Source organism: Rhipicephalus sanguineus, chromosome 10 (genome assembly GCF_013339695.2).
Source record: "Rhipicephalus sanguineus isolate Rsan-2018 chromosome 10, BIME_Rsan_1.4, whole genome shotgun sequence".
Taxonomy (NCBI): domain Eukaryota; kingdom Metazoa; phylum Arthropoda; class Arachnida; order Ixodida; family Ixodidae; genus Rhipicephalus; species Rhipicephalus sanguineus.
Genome location: NC_051185.1, coordinates 128,274,722 through 128,292,490, shown reverse-complemented (window position 1 = coordinate 128,292,490; position 17,769 = coordinate 128,274,722). Strand labels below are relative to the sequence as shown.

General features: G+C 46.1%; 1 protein-coding gene across 1 annotated transcript in view; it reads left to right on the top strand.

Moving 5' to 3' along the window:
* The window catches only part of LOC119372442 (luciferin 4-monooxygenase), a 151,048-nt gene that overhangs the window by 47,868 nt on the left and 85,411 nt on the right, over positions 1 to 17,769 (top strand). The window contains exon 5 of the mRNA XM_037642923.2: positions 16,442 to 16,641. Within this exon, the coding sequence (XP_037498851.1) occupies positions 16,442 to 16,641 (200 nt within the window). The remainder of the gene's footprint in view (positions 1 to 16,441; positions 16,642 to 17,769) is intronic.

Genomic DNA, 17,769 nt, shown 5'->3' with positions numbered 1-17,769 from the left:
TAATAATAAAAACGTAAAGGTTATATGTGGGAAAGATATACATTGCGTACGAAAAAGTCGGGAAAAAATAAAAGATAAAAAAGGACATGTCAACAAAAATACACATAAGTGCAGAATATTCAAAGGTGTCCGGTCGGTCCGCTCCCCCAGATACTTGTTCGATACTCCATTTTAGCATCCAGCACGAATTACAACTCTCAAAATTCATTTCCCGTCTACTAACTTTTGCATGACCGAAGAAACCAGTGCACTCTGCAAAAAAGGGAGCGAGAATGGAGCAACGGAGGAGGAGGAGGAGGAGAGGTTGAGGAAAGGAAAAGGCGCAACTTCTGCAACCCTAATTGGGAGCACGGATCAGCGCCTGGAGCAGCGGGCGCCGTTTCTCCTCCGGAGCACCGACCTCCTCTCTCGTGGACGCTTTACTCGTCGCGCCCTCTTGCGGAAAGCGCCAATAGAGAAACTTTTATCCTCAACCACAAGGACTTGCGCGCGCGCACGCGCACGCCGAGTTACGTCGCGATTCCGTGCTGCGGAGAGCGGCCGCCCTTTCGCGCTCACTCGGCAGCCTCAGACCATCCAGTGCTACCCGACCTCGGCCAGTCGCGTGCAATTACTTGTACCTAGGATTGATGCGAGCAATACACGAGTGACATTCATTGTTTTTGTTCTATGGGTTGAGTAACCTGTGTGGCGGTTTTTTTATTGCGATAGCAATTATATGGACAGTCTCGGCTGCATTTTGCCGTCGCCGTCGCCATGCACCGTATATGTATAAGTATGTATATATATATATATATATATATATATATATATATATATATATATATATATATATATGTATATATAAGCCCCAAAAAATAATTCAAAAAACGCTTCGGAAGCGCTGAATCGAACCAGGGACCTCTTGCTCCGCAGCGAGTGGCGCTAACCACTACGCCACGAAACGCAGATCCTCCACGGAGCTAACGGCGAGCGTTATATACACACCCTTTACCGCTGGACGGACTCAGAGACGGCCGGCGCTTATAAGCGTTTCTTCATTACCAGCGAGGTGGCGCTAGGAGCGCGACGGGCGCATTTAAAAGTCGTCGACGAGCTCGCTCGCTTCGTCTTATATTTGCGCAGGGAGAACCTTGCCCGTCCGCTGTCTGCTCGCGCGGTTTTCTCGTGGTGAGGGGAAGAGGGATGTTTCACGCTTTCACCGTGATGTCCGCGCTCATGTTACGGAGCGTACGAAAGTCACTCGAGCTCAAGGGACGCCGCTAAGCGAACAAACAGAAGATGAGCGTGAACTATCAAGTGTCACAGCTCGACACTTGAGGCACGCTAGTTTCCTTCGCTGCTTCGGCCGCCTTTGCAACAGGAGCGCTGTTCAAACTGAGAGTATTCATTGGCGAGCCTCACTTCGTATAGCATTAGTTTCTTGCTATCGCATTCATTGCTTCGCCCTTGCGGCGAAACTGCGACTTTTTTTTTAAAGGGGTCATGAAGCACCCCTTGGGCTTGTTGAAAAAACACATCCTGCGGAAAGCTGACACGGCTATGAACTGCTCTGCCAAATATTACAGTCGTGCGCGCCGCGTAATGGCCACAAGCGGAGCGCGAAGTTGCCGTTTCCCCAGGCACCCTCTTTTCAAACAGAGGCCGGTTCTCACTCTCGTCGGTGGGCGGGGCGGGGCGTCTGTCCGTTTACGTCGCAGATCTGTCAGTTTACGTCGCAAGAGACGTAGCATGCTTATTGGCCGATAGCCGACGTAAATCGAGAGCGGCGTTCCGATCAGATGCGTTTCTTGCCGCGGGGTGCCGCCACTTGCCGGCGCCGCACTCCTCAGTACACGGTAGCCGCACTCGCGCAAGCGAATCACAGCGGGAGAGCGATCGCGTTTCATGACGCGCACTGACGTAACTTCTTTCCCCCATGCCATTCCTCCCTGTCTAGCTTCCAGTGCGCTCGTCGGCACGAGAAAAGAGAGAAAGCGCTGGGAGCGTGCGCCAAACCCCCGTAACACCGCTGATTCTTGACGGATTCGAGAAATTTTTGCGGCAATCGATTCGGGAGGCAGTACACTCCGATACTGAGGTCATTAGATCATTACTTGGAAAAGTGGTTCATGACCCCTTTATTAGCTCGGCGTGTGCGCGATGCGCCGCATACTTTGTTGTGTCTCGTGTTGTTTGCATGCGTTTGCGCACGATCTGCTTGACATAAATGCAGTTAGTCCCGCTTTACAAAACAGTCTTCTTTTAGCCAACACCTCAGACCGTACGCCAATAATTCAATTTTTTTCGGCGTTAACATACTTGGCAAGAGCACGCGTTTTTAGTTTTGCAACACACTTATAGCACTTTTCAATACAAGAAGCAATATAAAGAAGCATGAAAGTTAATTTTTCAACATTTTAGCAAACGTGATACCACTGGACAGTGCATGCGTGAGAGTACGATAATATATAATTGCTAGAGTTTTACGTGTCGGAGCCACGACATGATTATGAGGCACGCCGTAGTGTGGGACTACAGATTAATCAACTGGGGTTCTTTACCGTGCACCCGAATATAAGCACATGGGTGTTCTTTGCCTTTCGCCCCCATTGAAATGTGGCCGCCGTGGCCGCATTTTAACGTTAACCTGCATCATAATTGCACACCTCTGAAAAATAGGTCAACGACTTCCGTCATTTAAGCCAAAATTCTCAATCACATGCGTTTGGGATTACGCACGCCGTCACTGAAAATTAGGACGGACTTATGCACGCGTGCAGTACGTATCTCTCGTTCTCAGGATTTTGCTTTCGCGTGCGAAACTAAACACAAAATGCGCTTCTAATGACAGCTGTGCACAGTAGGTAATCACTAACACTATCACAAACCTTTGTGAAAAGAGTATTCCAAATCCAACGCAAGACTAACCACCGCCACAACGATAACTACACAGCTGTCGCACAATGACTGCAATTTGACACGCCAGGCGCATACCATGACATAACAGTAGCAGAGTAGCATGTAGGTACAGCGTACTGAAATATTACAGAACACGTAGTGTGGGTAGCGTTCTTTTCCATAATTCGCGCGGTGTAGCGCTAGTTTCTGTACTCAAGTAATCGAGCCGCCGCGACGCCAAGAGCCACTGACATCGCTCTCGAAAGACCACCCCCCGCAGGGGCGTCTGCGCAAGTAGGCGTTTGCTGAGTAGCGACAACACGAACCCTACCTAGCTAACGGGGGGTTTCGACCCCTCCCACGTCTTGCCGTGCGTGGCTTTGCCGTGTCTGGGGAAAAGGGGATCCTGGGGGTTGAGCCGAAGCCGGGTGATTGGACCTTTAAGGCCCCCCGGCAGAGGCAACACACCCCTTTGGCCCCGGCTTCACGTAGACGGCACCCCTGGGCTGACCCACTCAGGGGAATTCGGCAGTAGCCTTTTCCTATCTCTCTCTTCCTACATCTTTCGCTCTTATTTTAAATCTATCCTGTCATCTTCTCTCTTCCGTTTACTTCCGAATTTTCCGGGCGGCTAGCGTTAACCTTGTGTAGTTATCCAACCTCGGATAGGCATATTTGGTTATAGCGGCGATGCATGGCTGACGTCTCCAAGTGTTATTCAACCTTGTAGCGTCCCCTTGTTGGGCTCGGTGGTGGGTGGCCACCATCGCCGCCGAACTTCACAAGTCTCGCATGGCAAGCGCTCTGCCCCCACATCCTGATCGCTCCCTCGAAAGGTGGCGCACCGAAGATACAACATCACTTTTTGCTAAACAGAAGCAGGCTTTTCCCATGTTCCACGTTGTGCACAGTAATCATGAAACCAAAACAGTCCGAACTATGTCACCATTTCTTGTCTCAAAGTCGCTGACTGATGCAATTAGCCCAGGCTATTAAGTTACGAAGTTGGGAAGCGGAGATCTTCTTCTCGAAGTCCGCGACAACGAACAGTACAATAAACTAGCAAACCTTGTGGCTTTTGGCAGTTTTCCGACCTCTGTGACAGCACATCGCACAATGAACACTGTGAAGGGCGTAGTGTACGACGAAGACCTAGTAGAACTGACTGAAGCAGAACTCTTAGATGGATAGAAAGATCAAGATGCAGTAAATGTCCAGCGCATCACAATCAGGCGAAACAACAAAGAAATTCCGACGAAACATTTAATACATTTATTGCGTTAGCAATTATATGGACAGTCTCGGCGGTTTTTTGCCGTCGCCGCCGTCATGCACCGTATACGATATATATATATATATATATATATATATATATATATATATATATATATGTCAAAATCACAAAGAAAAATAATTCAGAAAAATTTCCGACGCGCGGAATCGAACGGGCGACCTCCCGCTTTCCAGCGCGCGGCGTTAGACGGTTAGGTCACCAACAGCACCGTCTTTCAGCCTGCTAACGGCGAGCTATTTATATACACCACTTACATCAGCATGCTTTCTTAGTTACCAGATAGATGGCGCCATGTGCATATAAGCGCCTTCGTGCGCTTATCTCGAGGAAAGAAGGGGGCGGCTGGCGGGGGGGGGGAGGAGCGGGGGTTGTGTCTTGTGCTTTCTCCGCGATGTCCGCGCTGAAGTCACAGAGCGTACGAAGGTCGCTTCGCTCGCTGCAGCAGCCGCGTTTGCGAAAGGAGCGCGCTGTTCAAACAGAAATAAGCAACAACTGGGACAGTTAGTTCGCGCTCGTCCTGTGTGTACCTGTTCGTTCGTTTAGTGCGTCCTGCTTTATGTTTGAGCAGTGCGCTTCCAGTGTCGAGCTGTAACGCATGATAGTTCGCAGTCGCCCTGTGTGCGTTCTTTTCGTGCGTCCATTGGGCTTGAGCGACGTGCTGGCAATTTCGAGCTGCTTTCCGTTCTTCGCGTTACATTCCAATTTATTGCTATCGCATTCGTTGCTTCACCGTTACGGCGAAACTGTGACTTTTTAATTCTACTACCCTACCTGAGACTCTAGAAACCGGCTATGTGAAACTCGATGTTAGACCATACATTCCAAACCCGCGACGTTGCTTTAAGTGCCAACGGTTTGGTCATACGTCACAGAGCTGCCCAGGGCAGTTTACATGCCCTAAATGCGGAACAATTGGCCACTCTGTTGAAGAATGCGCTCACGATGGTACACACTGCGCGAACTGCGATGGAGACCACCCTGCATACTCCAGAGCTTGTCCAACTTGGAAGAAAGATAAATAAATAATAAGGCTAAACGTCAAAGAGAACGTAACGTTCCGTGAAGCGCGACAACGTCTTTTACCGTCTTTCGCTTTCAAAACATCTTTTTTCCGAAGTGGTGCGACAGGGGGCAGTACCACAACGGCCCATCGTGGTTGCCCGGACCACGCGTAGCGTGCCGAGGCAAACGCCACCCACTCCCAAGGTGGGAGCAGCCAAGGCTGCCCTGCCCACTCTGAATCTGACCACACCAAACCTGACCACACCGGTGGCCGCTACAAGCTCTAGAACCGTAGAGGCCAAGGTGGGCACGTCGACCTCCGGCACGGTGGGGTCCAAGACTTCGTCGCCCCAGATGAAGTCTATGCGAAGTAGACACCAGTCTTTGGAACACGCGTCGAATGCCTCGCAAGAGGCTATGGACACCAGTCCAAGTCAAACGGTGCAGGCAGCGCCGAAGGCCTGGCGAGCTTCTCCCGACCACTCCAAATAAGACAGAACACCAATTACAGGGCCTGGCAAGAGCCCTGTAAGTAAGTCTTAATCTACCACTCTTGAGACACAGAGCACATTCTTTTTTTCAACATGTACAAAATCATGCAGTGGAATGTCAGATGATTACTGCGTAACCTAGACGACATCCAAGAACTTCTAAGCGAATTTAATCCAAAAGTGCTGTGTCCAAGAAACACACTTAACATCTAGGCAGACAAACTTCCTCCGACAACGCTTAATTTCCCGAAAAGATCGCGAGGATGCTGTCGCATCTTCTGGCGGTGTAGCCATAATAGCTGACAAAAGTGTGGCATGCCAAAATCTCAAATTCCAAACGGCCCTTGAGGCAGTGGCCATCCGAGCCTTAATTTGTGATAAGTTCATTACCATCTGTTCTTTGTACATACCACCACATTATCACCTTCAGAAGCGCGAATTAGAATCATTAATAGGGGTACTCCCGGAACCATTTTTGGTTCTTGGAGACTGCAACGCACACAGTAGCCTGTGGGGCGATTCTCGCTGCGATGCGCGAGGTCGTCTTATTGAGCAACTTCTTTATTCTTCTGGAGCATGTCTACTGAATAGGAAGGAGCCCACATACTTTAACCTCGCGAACAAATCATACTCTGCCATAGACCTTAGTATTTCATCACCGACGCTTTTACCGTATTTTAAATGGAGTGTTTTTAAAACCCGCATGGGAGTGACCACTTCCCGATAATCCTAAGTATGCCGAAACAAAATCAGCTTCCGCCGCAAGTCCCTCGATGGAAGCTCGACTCAGCCAATTGGGAAGAGTACCGAAACCTTACTCACGTGACATGGGCGGAGATGTCCGCACTAACCATAAAGTATTTTACAGCTCTTATGATTTATGCTGCCTCGAAATGCATTCCCGACACGAGCAGCACATGTTTCAAACGGCGTGTTCCCTGGTGGAACAACGAATGCAAGAAAGCACGCAACAAGTAAAACGAAGCGTGGAGGATGCTCAGGGACTCTCCGACAGCGGAGAATTTGGAGAATTTTAAACATATAAAATCCGAAGGCAGGAGGACACGCCGAAAGGCTCGAAAAGAGAGTTGGCAGAGGTTTTTGTCTAGTATAAACTCGTATACAGACGAAGGAAATGTCTGGAACAGGTTTAATAAGTAAGAGGGCGAGAAACGTGTTCACTCCCTTTAGTAAACACAGAGGGCGACACCCTGGAAGACCAGGCGAACTTCCTGGGAGCACGCTTTGAGCATGTGTCCAGCTCGTTACACTACTACGAAAGTTTCCAGCGCTACAAAGCAAGAATAGAGGCAAAGAAACTAGAACGGCAATGTGGAATATACGCGGCCTACAATAAACCTTTCCAAATAGCTGAATTGCATGCAGCTCTAAACTGCTGCAACAAATCTGCCCCAGGCTCCGACCTTGTGGTATATGAAATGTTGAAGCTCCTACCTCCCGAAACAGAAAAAACCCTCATTTCCCTGTGCAACACCGTATGGTTCTCCGGTGACATTCCTACTTCTTGGAAAGGTGCGATCGTTGTTCCTATCCTGAAACAGGGAAAGGATCCATCTTCCGTTGCGAATTACAGGCCCGTAGCCCCAACCAGCTGCATCTGTAAACTTTCCGAAAAGATGGTCAACCGTCGGCTAATACAGCTTCTGGAATCAAAAAGATGCTTGACCCATATCAGTGCGGTTTTCGAGAGGGCCGATCCACAACTGACCATCTCATCCGCATTGAAGCAAACATTCGCGACGCGATTGTACACAAGCAGTTTTTCCTTTCTGTCTTTCTTGACATGGAAAAAGCGTATGATACAACATGGCGGTTTGAGATATTGAAGGACATCTTAGAAATGGGTATACGTGGAAAAATGTTAAACATAATAGAGAGGTACATGTCCAACCGAACATTCCGTGTTCGTGACGGCAACGTGTTGTCACGTCCATTTGTCCAGGAGACCGGAGTACCACAGGGTGGTGTGCTCAGTTGTACAGTTTTTATTATACCTCTCAAAACTACAGCCAAATACTACATTGTTCGACACACGAAATAAGGAAACATGGAAAATAAAAACTTCCAAAACAAACTACTCCAAATATAAGTTATCCTACATAGTTCCTGCGTTACTTAATAAATATGTGAAAGCTGGCATAGATTTCCTACACTGTACACAGAACCAATTGCGCGAAATACACATGTTCAGTTTTTGATCACCCTCTGCAATTGCTATATTGTTATTAGTGCTGTTATTTTTCTTTTTTTGGAATTTGGGCTTCGTTTGTTTTGTTGCATGAGTTTGTACTGCTGACTGTTGCCACTGCTGTCGTGTTCAAAGGTGGCTGTGGGCCCTTGTCAAGCTGCCTCTTTCGGAGAGCAGCTTTTACCTGCAGCTATCCTTCATCAAATGTATTGATGAGAAATAAACATTATTATTATTATTATTGTTATTATTAAAATGAATTCTTTACGTCTCTGTATCCCACACAATATGTTCTATTCAACTTATGTTGATGATGTACAGGTCGGATTTAAATCGTGCAGTTTATTAATATGCGAGCGTCAGGTTCAGCTTGCTCTTAATAAGGTGTCGAAATGGGCCGACGAAAATGGTATCACCCTTAACCCACAAAAGAGCACCTGCGTTCTTTTTTCTAGGAAGAGAGGCCTGCACCTCGATCCAGATATATATCTGCAGGGCAATTCGCTGCCTGTAAGAACAAAGCACAAGTTCCTTGGTGTTATACTAGAGACAAAACTGTCCTTTGTACCACCCAGAAAATACCTAAAAGATAAGTGTATGAAAACTATGAATATTCTGAAGGTTTTGTCACGTACATCATGGGGCAGTGACAGAAAATGCCTCCTGAATCTGTACAAAAGTCTCAAACTCTCACACCTAGACTACGGGGCCATAGCCTACCACTCTGCCACACCGAACGCATTGAAGATGCAGGATCCTGTCCACCACCTGGGCATTCGTCTTTCTACGGGTGCTTTTCGGACGAGCCCCGTAGAAAGTCTTTACGTGGAATCAAATGAGTGGTCCCTTCATTATCAAAGATGCTACATTTCTTTCGTATATTTTCTAAATGTCAATGCAAACAGTGAACATCCCACATACAGTGCTGCAAATGGTTTATCTAATTCCCGTCTCTTTCATAACCGTCCAGCATTGAGAGCGCCCTATTCATTGCGTACGTGTACGAGGTCTTGCCGAAGAAATTGGCGTACCACTCTCTGAACACCATGTAATGGCACCCGCAGTACAACTGCCGCCGTGGCAATGGCAGCTGATACACTGTGATGTATCATTCAAGGAAGTTACGAAGCACGCGCCTATTGCACATATCCGTACGTACTTCCTCGAACTGCAGTACAAATACACTTTTCCTGAATTTTCTACCGACGCTTCAAAGTTTCACGCTGGTGTGTCCTACGCAGCGGTCGGTCCATACTTTTCGAATGCGGAGGCACTTCAACCCAACACAAGCATTTTCACAGCAGAGGCTTACGCGATACTGGTGGCCGTTAAACACATTAAAGAAATAAGCTTACACCACGCAGTAATTTACACTGGTTCCTTAAGCGTTGTAAAAGCCTTGAAAATTCTTAAGAAGCCCGAAAATCCTGTTCTTGTCTCGCTTTACTCTCTTTTATGTACAGTTTGCACACTCAAACAACAAGTTGTAGTATGCTGGGTGCCAGGGCACCGCGAGGTCGGCGGAAACGTGGTGGCGGAGCAACTAGCTGCATCCGCCCACGACGACACTCCCGCCAATACACTAATAGCTGTCCCTGCACTAGATCTTAAACCCTTCCTAAAACAAAAGCTCAGGGCTTATTGGCAGCGCTCGTGGGACAGACAAACACATAATAATCTGCACGTTATCAAGCCGAGTCTTGGAAACTGACCACAGGTATCAAGCTCACGCCGCACACAAGTAACACTTACCAGGATAGGAATAAGAATAGGACACACATAGAGCACACATACATCTCTTCTATCTGGCGGTGATCCACCCAGGTGTGAAAGATGTGAAGAACCACTTACCGTGCTCCCCATCCTGATCGAGTGCAATGAAATAGACACTATCCGGAAAAAGCACTTTCTATTACCCTACCGACAGCAATTCCCACTATATCCTTCGATGTTCATCGTTAGGAAACCACTATTTAAATATGAATCATTTTTCGCGTTTTTAAAAGATTTAAATAACTTTCACGTCATATTTCCAGGTAACCCGTAGCACAACCCCTGAGTAGAGGTTGCTGCTGCGGTGGCTACATTCAAGACAGAATCTGCCTCGCGGCCCTTGGACCCAAGGGCTGTTGACGAGGCATTCGTGCTGACGCCATCTATTCGTAGTTTTGATATCACGACCACTTATCACTGAGGCTCACTGCACACATGTCACGTCACTCTCATAATTTTATTACTTGTATGTTTTACCCGCCTGTAGCACGAGGAATCTTAGGCCCCTATGCAGCCACTTAACATCACCATTGGTCGCATTCGCTATCAGGTCTTGGCGCTCTTTGGCCATCACTGGTCCTTGCGCCATAAAACACTATATATCATCAACATCATCGAAATACCACCGTCCGGTGTGAGGCCATCTTGTCTTGTTTCTTCGCACGAACCGCGTTGTAACGCACGTATGCCAACTGAGACGGCCGTTACCGCATCAGAAGCATTGTCATTGAATGGCTAGCAGTTGAACGAATCCATAGCTCATCGTCATACTTGTGGTCAATGCTTAAACAGAGTGTGAGCAGATATCAGCGCCAAACTACTCAACGAAGTCGACGCGACGAAGGCGACAGAATCTGAAATGAATGTTGCACCATCCCACAGTAACTGTAAAAAATAAAAAAAATCTGAGAAGGAAATTTTATCTGTGACCGCTATCGAAAGATGGCGCTACTTCAAAATGGCATCGAAATGGTATGAACGGTTCTCGATATGGTCGTTTTCGCATTAACTTAATCAACTCTGTAATTATATCGTTCATTATTATGTGGCTATAGATTAACTGGTGCACTTGGCTAAGCCATATCTACAATTTAATAATGTCTACGTGCATTGGGTTGCAGCCATGAAATGGTAAAGAGTTCAAGAAAAATGACGCATCGCTTGTCCACCATGGTCCGCTGTAATTCAGTGACTATATAAAGGCCGGCGCCTCATAGAGGGGTATGTGTAAACATTTCTCAATAAAGAAAAAAAATGTAAACACCTCTGTACGTACGCGTCTGTAGTGAATTGTTCTTGTTATAGGTTGTATACATAGGAATGAATTGTTTATTGAATTCAGCGAGTGTATGTACTATGTGTCTGCCTCATGAACGTGTGCGTAAATAAAATGTGTATCAACCTTCCGGTGTCCTTGAGTAATCTATGAATCGGCCACCTCGCCGAAATGTCATAGCGTAGCTTCAACGTACGCTGCCGCATTCGGTAACACCTTTTCTTTAGTGTCGTTTAATCCCTCTAGATGGCGCCAGGTACCACCTATTTCACAGCTGCGGCGCTTTCACAGCTCCACCTACTTATATGTTGTTGAACAGCTATCTATCGAAACTATGCTCTGCTGCGCTGGGATTGCTTTGATGCTAGAGAATGTACATTTTGGAGGCACATGTCGGGGCCTATTGCCCCGTAAACGCGCGGATAACGTCGCTACACCGTGTGATGCTTCGACAAATAAAGACAGCAAGCCTAACGTACTGTATCCGGGTGAGAGCCCCTTTGCAGTATCCGTCTCTTAAAGTGAACGCCGTCTCGCTGGCCGAGCGAAACGTACGAGTTCCGTCGTTCCGTTTCGCGAGGTTTTCATCACTGCAGGTTTGTCTGCTTGATTTTATTGTCATATCGTTCGATATTACGCTCAGCGGCTCCGTTTTTTGTGATTAGCAGTGCCGCATACTCTTTATCAGTCGAGAATCCATGCACTCGCTAGGCCTAAATCTATTGCTCGCTTCACTGGCTTGGCGTCAGCCATCTTGATTTTGACGGGGGAGGAACGGTTTCTTCATTCAAAAGGGCGGAAAGTTCCTCCATTTGAAGACGAACTTGGGGACATCGCCGTTTCTCCCTTGAAGGAGAATGGGTCACTCCATTTTAGATGCGAAGCATCTTATAGCGGAGTTCAAACCGGTGGTGGTGATGGTGATATGCGGCGTGACCACCCTTACTGCGCATGCGAAAACCCTCTCCACACACCTCTGCTCCCCTTCTCCACTTCCCCTTCTCCCCTCCCCCTCCCCACTTCCCCTTCGCCCCTCCCCACTTCCCCTCTCTCCTTTCCACTCCCTCTCTCCCCTCCCCTCCCCCTCTCCACTCCTCCTCTGGAACGCTGGCTAGACATGCCGAAATTCTCTCGTGCGCAACGTCGCGATGAGCGCCAGCGCATGCGCATCCCCTCTCCCTCTCTCTCCTTTCCTACACTGCGCCCCTCTCGCGCACCTGTCGACCACGTTCCCCGCTCGCCCTGTGAGAATTAACGGCCAGGCTAGAGGGAAAACACGACGCGCGTAGCGTTCCTCTTCGCGTTCCGCGACGCGAGGTCGGTAGCATGCCCAACGAACGCCAACGGAACGTGGTCGTGCAAGTGCTCCGGCTTCGCATCGCCTCATGGTCCCCTTTAGCGGGAAATGGTGTAATTTTTTAAAGAGTGTGGTTCCCCATGTTTTCATTGATGTCGTGTGTCACTGTTTCAAATTTGTGGATCAAATAGGACTCTTTTTGTTCCCGTTCACGAGTACTGCGGAAGCCTGACTGCAGGAGGGTGACACGTATCTTGTCGAATGAGTGTTCTGGAAAGCTCAGATGTCTAAAGAAAGAGAGATCTGGCAGATTGCGCGCATGAGCTCTATGGTTATTCAGACGTATTCTAAACGCCGTCACAGTCTGGCCGATATACTTCCATGTTGCTAGCGAACACGCACAAAGGACAACATACAAAGAGACAGGACAACTGCTAGCGGTTGTGCTGCCTCTTTTTATGTTGTCCTTTGTGCGTGTTCGCTAGCACTATGGAAGCATACAATGAATACCAACTAGCCCAGCTTAATGCATGGCCGATATACTGCTGGCCACAGACATCGCAATGTAGCATATGTACAACATTCTGACTGTCACAATTTAGAGGTTCTTTAATTTTGAATGTGAAGTCAGAGGACGAAGCCTTGGCAACACAGGTTGTGGTCATATGTTTGCAGACCTGGCAGCGTTGTTTTCCACATGGCCTGCAACCCGATTTCCTGTCTTCAGACTCGATCGTCTTAGCTCTTACTAGGATTTCTTTTATATTGCTTCCGCGGCAGTAGACCACTCGCGGTGGCTCCGTGAAAACTGAGGACAGGCGCGTACTCTGCGGTATAATGGTAAAATGTTTAGAGAATAAAAGTCTATTACTACTACTGTTTAGAGAGAAAGTTTTTGAGGTGCGGTAGTGTGGACGAGTACGTGAGGACAAGGTTCGTTTGGTTATTTGAATGGCATGGTTTCGAGCCCGACAAAATTTTGTTTCTATCTAAAATCCGCGCCCGGCTTACAGCATTATCGATGACACTCTTTGGGTAGCCCTTCGCCACAAGGGCCGTTTTAAGATCCTCGGCATGACCTTCGAAATGTGACACGGCGAAACAAATTCGGTGGTATCGATCGGCTCGTGAGAATGGTATGGCTGTCTTGCAATGACATGGATGGCTACTCTTAAGGTGAAGGTATTGATGGCGAACCGTTGGTTTTTTCTATAGATTTGTATGTATGAGATTCTCATTAATGTGAACAGTGACATCAAGAAAGTTTATGGTTGATTTCAAGTAGCTGTGTGTAAAAGATATTGAAGGGTGAGTTGAATTGAAATCATCTATGAACGAAAGGAGACTTTCCTCTCCGTGGCGCCAAATAATGAATACATCGTCCAAGAACCTTTTGTAGATGAGAGGCTTCAATGTTCTGGCTGCAAGAAAAGGTTCTTCTATAGATGCCATAAAAATATTCGCGTAATTACGAGCCATATTTGTACCCATGGCTGTACCGTTTATCTGGAGAAAGTGTTTATTATCAAATTCAATGTTATTGTGGCTAAGTACCAACCTCAGCAGTGTCGACAGCGTGTCCTCGTCTAAGCAATCGTGTGTACTGGCGTTCTTGAAAGCTTTCACTGTTGCAACAATGCCATCTGACTATGTCCTTATTGATGAAGTCTAGCGCGCTTGACATTCTTTCTGTTACTGTGCCGTTGCTTGAGCCAAAAGGACGGCCGGGGTAGTTGGCTTTCTGTATTTTAGGGAGCAAATAAAAATGGCCTGGGCCAGATTGAATCGGTTGCATTGCTTAGAGCATATCGGTCATGATCTTTCCGTTCTTATGGAGCGAATTTAGTTCGCGGTTTATTTGTAATGGAAATAATTTAGTCGGGTCCTCTTCAAGTTCCGCATAGAAGTTCTTGTCCTCAGGTTGCCGGTAACCTTCTCTCAGGTAGTCAGCTTTATCTAGTATTACTACTGCGCCACCTTTATCTGCAGGCGTAATTACCAGATTCGCTCGACGGCCTAGGCACTCCAGTGACTTGAGCTCTTCCGAGGTGAGATTGTTTCGATAGCGTTTGGTTTTTGAGCAAGCCGCTATGATGTCCTTTTTTGCGGCCGAGAAATACAAATCTAGATATTCGTCCTGCTGCTTGTTCCTTCCTTCAACTAAGAGTGACCACGACGATTTGGGATTATTTGCTCATAAGCCCTGACCAAGACCGGTCCACCGGTCGAAACCGTGGGCAAATAAAATTAAGGTAACCGCTTAGTTGTGTCTCTTCTATTCCCAAGTACATTTGGCCCATTGGAAAAGCTTCTTCAATATATATATATATATATATATATATATATATATATATATATATATATATATATATATATATATATATATATATATATATATATTAGGGGTGTGCGAATATCAAATTTTTCGAATACGAATCGAATACGAATATCCACCTTCGAATATCGAATCGAATATCGAATATCAAAGGAAAAATGCCTCCACAGTAACGATATTTTATTTAACATGAAGAAAAAAACATTAACAGCCTGACTGGCAACACAACATACACTGCTATCGCCAGAACACAATGTCAGGGCTAGCACAATGCACATCACAACACAAGCAAATATCACGGCACAATAAAAGTAATGACTACATGTTATCATGAAGAAATATGAGTTGCTCCACATGATCAGGCAGCAGGCGCTCCCTTGTAACAGAGACAACCCCCCCCCCCCCCGCCCCCCCCTGCCACTGAAAAGGCACGCTCGCTTGGAACAGCAGTGGCTGGTATAGGGAGTTACATGGGGCAAAGCTTTGCCAGACTGGGTTATCTGAAGGTGCCTACAGTCCGCCACCAGTCACGTGGGTCACTGTCTTTCTTGAGAAGTGGTCCCGCATAGTGAACGAGTGGTAGTGCGGTACGTTACGGCCGCATAATCTTGAAAATGTACGGTTACATGATCGCCAACAGCGCTGCACGTCGGAGATGCACCAGCACTAAATCGTGCGTATTGGGGCGCTCGTCGCAGGCAGATATCGTGCCTCCGAGTACTTACGATGTTTATCGCTCCTCTCGGCAACGTTTTTTAGCGATACGAACGCAGCAGAAATGTGGAAGACGAGTTATTTTACGCATGATAATGGAATCGCATATTCGAATTTTTCAAATATTTGAAGTTATCGAATATTCGCAGACCCCTAATCTATATATATATATATATATATATATATATATATATATATATATATATATATATACATATGTATATATATATATATATATATATATATGTATATATATATATATATATATATATATATATGTATATATATATATATGTATGTATGTATGTATGTATGTGCCTTCAAGATCAAAATAATAACATAATTTATTTTTTATATTTTTGTAATGGCTTCGTATTTTCTCGCCCTATTCGTAACGAATTTAGTAAATTTTCCAATTAACCAGCTTGCGAAATTGCGTAGAGATTGCTTGAAAAATAGCACAGCTATCGGTAGTAGTAGCTCTACACCCTGCTTTCGTAGCCATGACCCAACTAGCCCCATTACATCACTGAAACGTAGCTAAGGACACCTAAATTTTTAAGGCGACAGCCTTAGATGCCTGATCAAACGCAAAAATTGACCGGCGTCCCGCGTCGGCGGCGTCAACACGAGTGATGCAAAAAACCATCATCACGTGATGACTGCGCCACATGACGTCATCATGACGTCACAGATCGTCCAAATCTGTGACGTCATTATGGCGTCTGTTAAGTCCCAGTGATGTCAGATTAGGACGTCATCACAGCTTGGTGCAAAAGCAGGTGAGGTGCCACCTCCTGTAGGCAATGGAAACCCACGCTAGGTGCAGAATGCTCTCGGTGGGTGGCGGGGCGGGAACATCGACAGAGAAGAAAAAGAAGATTGCCTTTGCCTTCCAGGCGAAAGCTACATTTTGAAATTGGGCACTCATCTAAGACGCCTTCCAATTGTCTTAGGTGAGAGCATAAGGAACCCCGGAAGTTTTTTGGCACGTTTATTGCAACTCACTTTACCAGATACTTATATTCTCGCAGATACATTGCACCGCATACTTGTGTATTGGTCTTTAAATGTAAGTGGTGAGCGAAAAATATTGAACTGTCATGTTGTGCGCAGTTTACCATTTTTATTTGACTAAGACCGGCTCCTCGTCGTGCCTTTCGCTTGCAGGCTTTGGTGGCAGCTGGCGAACGCGAGGGCATGGCGAACATGGCAACGCTGAAAAAAACGCCCCGGAATGCCTTCAAGCGTCCAGCTCCCGCTGACCCAGAGGACGTGGTCATAGTGTTCCACTCCAGTGGGTCTACTGGCTTGCCCAAGGCTGGCCTCATTAGCCACCGCAACATCATCGCAGAACTTGTGACTTTCGGGTAAGAACATGAGGCGACAGTCAAGAGCCAGCATAAAACATTCTCCGCTGCTAGGTATTGCGAGCGCAGCACATATGGGTCATTCCACGCCAAACGTCCCAGCCATTTTGGCAACTATCTCAAATGTATTGAAAAAAAATCGTGCCGATTTATTACGTTGAAAACAGTGAATTGCTAGAATATTTAGGAGAGAAAAAATTTTTTGGTCTTGTGGGTGCCTTCCAAATTAACCAGAATATCACCTGGGTGTTGTTTGTAAGAAAATTTATTCTGAGAGTATTGTTTCTTGCTTTAATACCAAATTTGGTATACGTATTGAGAAAAGGTGTTTGTGTAAGCTGTTGAAAGCTCGATAATATTAGTACAATTTTTCTGCCTTATACGCCTCCAGGAATTTCTCCAAAGTGTTCTATGTTTGCATTTTTTCCATTGCGATATTGCGCCTTGTATGAATATACGAATAATGGATACTTGCTCTACAGAAGGTATATTTTGCGATAAAAATATTTCAGACCCCTCAAGTTTCTAAACATTACGTGAAAAAATCACGAATTTCAGAAAATCGTCGTTTTGGTCCACATTGAGACGCGATTTACACCACGTGGTGCTCCAACTAAAAATCGGCTTTACACCTCAATCGAAAGCAACTAAAGAGTTCTTCTTATATGGCAAGTTTTATCATTACAATTTTCGTTTTAAGGAAGAAAATAATTTTTGATGTTCCCCATTGACGGCAATTGGGAATATCAATGAGGAAGCTGCCATGTGACCAAATGGGGAGATAGCCATCAATGGGGAACATCAAAAATTATTTTCATCCTTAAAACGAAAATTGTAATGATAAAACTTGCCATATAAGAAGAACTCTTTAGTTGCTTTCGATTGAGGTATAAGGCCGATTTTTAGTTGGAGCACCACGTGGTGTAAATCGCGTCTCAATGTGGACCAAAACGACGATTTTTTGAAATTCGTGATTTTTTCACGTAATGTTTAGAAATTTGAGGGGTCTGAAAATATTTTTATCGCAAAATATACCTTCTGTACAGTAAGTATCCATTACTCGTATATTCATACAAGGCGCAATATTGCAATGGAAAAAATGCAAACATAGAACATTTTGGAGAAATT